The 2,626-nt window shown below is 53.7% G+C and overlaps 1 protein-coding gene across 1 annotated transcript; it reads left to right on the top strand.

Annotated features, from left to right (window-relative positions):
- Positions 1 to 2,216: 2,216 nt before the first annotated feature.
- On the top strand, positions 2,217 to 2,550 carry LOC104291215 (feather beta keratin-like). The gene has a single exon (XM_009890418.1). It carries the CDS (start codon positions 2,245 to 2,247, stop codon positions 2,548 to 2,550), a length of 306 nt encoding a protein of 101 aa, XP_009888720.1. The 5' UTR covers positions 2,217 to 2,244.
- Positions 2,551 to 2,626: the final 76 nt, after the last annotated feature.

The following is a 2,626-nucleotide window of genomic DNA, read 5'->3' as shown; positions in this document are numbered from 1 at the left end:
CTCCCTTCTGTTGTCTTCATGTTTCTCCATGGGGAATGCTTTACTGACCTGTCCCTCTTCTGCTGCTGACAGCATCAAGTCCACCCTTGTGCATTATCCTGGCATTAAAAATATATGTTTGCACCAGAGGTAGCAGTGGGGGCAACTGTGTAAAGGGAGATGTGAGCCCCCTGCTAAATTTTGGCAAAATGGGGATGGGTTCAGCATAGGTATGTAAAATGGGTAAGAGAGGGGGATGATCACACAAAGATCATCCTCCTTCTTTAAAGAAATGGGCAGTGTCAGTGACATGTCCTGGAAACTGAGCCAAGGGCTACAAGGGAGCAGAAAAAGCATCTTCGCCCCTGCCAGAGCAGTCCTGTGGTCACAAAAATTAGGGGTGGTGGAGTCTTTCTCTGTGTGTCATTGTGTCCTGAATGGAATTGTCTGTAGAGCAGACATACTCCAAGTCCTCCAGAAAATGCACTCAGCTTCGGTGTAGGTTGTTCCTGGAGAGGTCCCAAGCAGTGATCCTTTTGCCCTTCCAACCAGGCCTCAAGCTGTGGAGACTGAGGGAGGGGTACCAGGCCAGCTTGGTTCTGAGCCACTCCTTCCCAGGCAGGCAATATGTTGGTCCTGCTGCTCTGGTCATGCTTCAGGTAGGGCAGGGGGCATAGATTGTGCTGTGCTCTTCTAACTGTCCTTGCAAAGACTCGTGGAACATGCTTCCTGATCAACAGGGTTGGGTGTCCTCTGGAAACACTGCAAAATCTTTGTTTGTGCCTGGTGTGGAAGCAGTCTGGATGGCCAAAGCAGCACTTGTGGCAAAGACATGGGCAGGAAGAAGGATGTGTACCAATTGTCACAGAATCACAGAATCTTCAGAGTTGGAAGAGACCTCTAGAGATCACCCAGCCCTACTCCCCCACTAAAGCAGGATTGCCCAAAACACATTACTCAGAACTGCATCCAGGCGGGTTTTGAAAATCTCAGGAGAAGGGGACTCCACCCCCTCCCTGGGCAGCCTGAGCCAGTGCTCTCTCACCCTAACTGTAAAGAAGTTTTTCCGTGTATTTCAACAGAACTTCCTACGTTCCAACTTGTGCCCATTGGCCCTCATCCTGTCACTGGGAACCACTGAAAAGAGTCTGGCTCCATCCTCCTTCAGCCCACTCCAACTGGCCAACATACGCCTGGGTCACTGGGGTGACTCCAAGTTTGCCAGAGGTGTCCAGCAGAGAGTGGTGGGAGGGGAATAGCCTTCATCCTTAACCACTGGTGGTCTGGTGTTTAAGGTGGGTAGGGAGGAAGGAGAGAAGGAAGGTGGCAAAAGAGCCGGGCAAACTTCTGCTGAGAGCAAAGCTCAGGCTCAGCGAGAGAGTCTAAAAACCAAGAGCACAACTGCCGTGCCTGGAGAGATGATGCCTGGTAAGGAATGAGTGAGCAGAGCATGAGGGAGAGCAAGGAATGGTGCCGAGCCGTGCATGTGGATGTCCAAGCTGAAGCCTCAGGGTTGTGAGGTGACCTGCCCCGTTCATCAGGAAACACTTTAAAGTGAGGCCCTGGAGGGCAAAGGGATGGCATCACCTGGCGGGGCGGGACACTCCTCCTCACTGGCTGCATCATCAGCCTGTGCTGACGTGTCATTTCCCCGGGAAACATCTTGGCCTCTAATACTGTCACTTGAAAGGAGGATGTGTGGCTGAAGGGGCATGTCCTGAGCAGGGAAATGAAAACGGAATGTTGCAGGGCACAGTAAAAAACTCCAGTTTCTGTAATTGTGATGCTTTGCATGCAAGATGAGCTTGTTGGTAAACACATTATGTGTGCCAAGGGTGCCTCTGGGCCTGGGGCAGTCTGGAGCAGTATAAAAGCCAGTCCAAGTGCAGGCTCCCTCATCCACTTCTCTTGCCTTCTCCTTTGTGGTGAACAAGGTAAGCAGCAAGTGCCTTGGTCTGTTTCTTTTCTTTCACATTTTTCTCTTTGTCTTTTGGGCTCAGCTGTGTCTGTCCCTCAGTCATGCTCTGTTGAAACCATTGCCAACCCTCTCTCTTCCCTTCTGATGGAGATGAGAGAACGTCTTGTCTGTGTTTGCATGGTGTTGTTGGGGACTGCAGCTCCTACATCTCTCTTCCTCCCCACGCAGCCTGTCCCTGCTCCCCAGCCTGGGACTTCTCTCTTGCCGAGCAGGCTGTCAGGCTGTGCCTCACATGCTGCCTCTGCTTTCCCTGCCCTCTCTCCCAGGTGCACCTCCGTCCCACAGCCATGTCCTGCTACGATCTGTGCCGTCCCTGTGGCCCAACCCCGCTGGCCAACAGCTGCAACGAGCCCTGTGTCAGGCAGTGCCAGGACTCCCGCGTGATTATTGAACCATCTCCCGTGGTGGTGACCCTGCCGGGACCCATCCTCAGCTCCTTCCCCCAGAACACCGCTGTGGGATCCACCACCTCCGCGGCCGTTGGCAGCATCCTGAGTGCTGAGGGAGTGCCCATCAACTCCGGAGGCTTTGGCCTTGGTAGCCTTGGTGGCTTTGGTGGCCGCTACTACGGCAGAAGGTGCCTGCCCTGCTAAAGCCGGGCTGGATGTCCAGTGAGCGCATCGACCAGTAAGCCCACAGCCAGGTGCCGGATTGAGGACGGAGCTGCTG

This window comes from Charadrius vociferus, unplaced genomic scaffold (assembly GCF_000708025.1).
Source record: "Charadrius vociferus isolate BGI_N301 unplaced genomic scaffold, ASM70802v2 scaffold698, whole genome shotgun sequence".
Classification (NCBI taxonomy): Eukaryota; Metazoa; Chordata; class Aves; order Charadriiformes; family Charadriidae; genus Charadrius; species Charadrius vociferus.
Note: the sequence above shows the minus strand (reverse complement) of the source record. Positions and strands in the feature narration are given on the sequence as shown.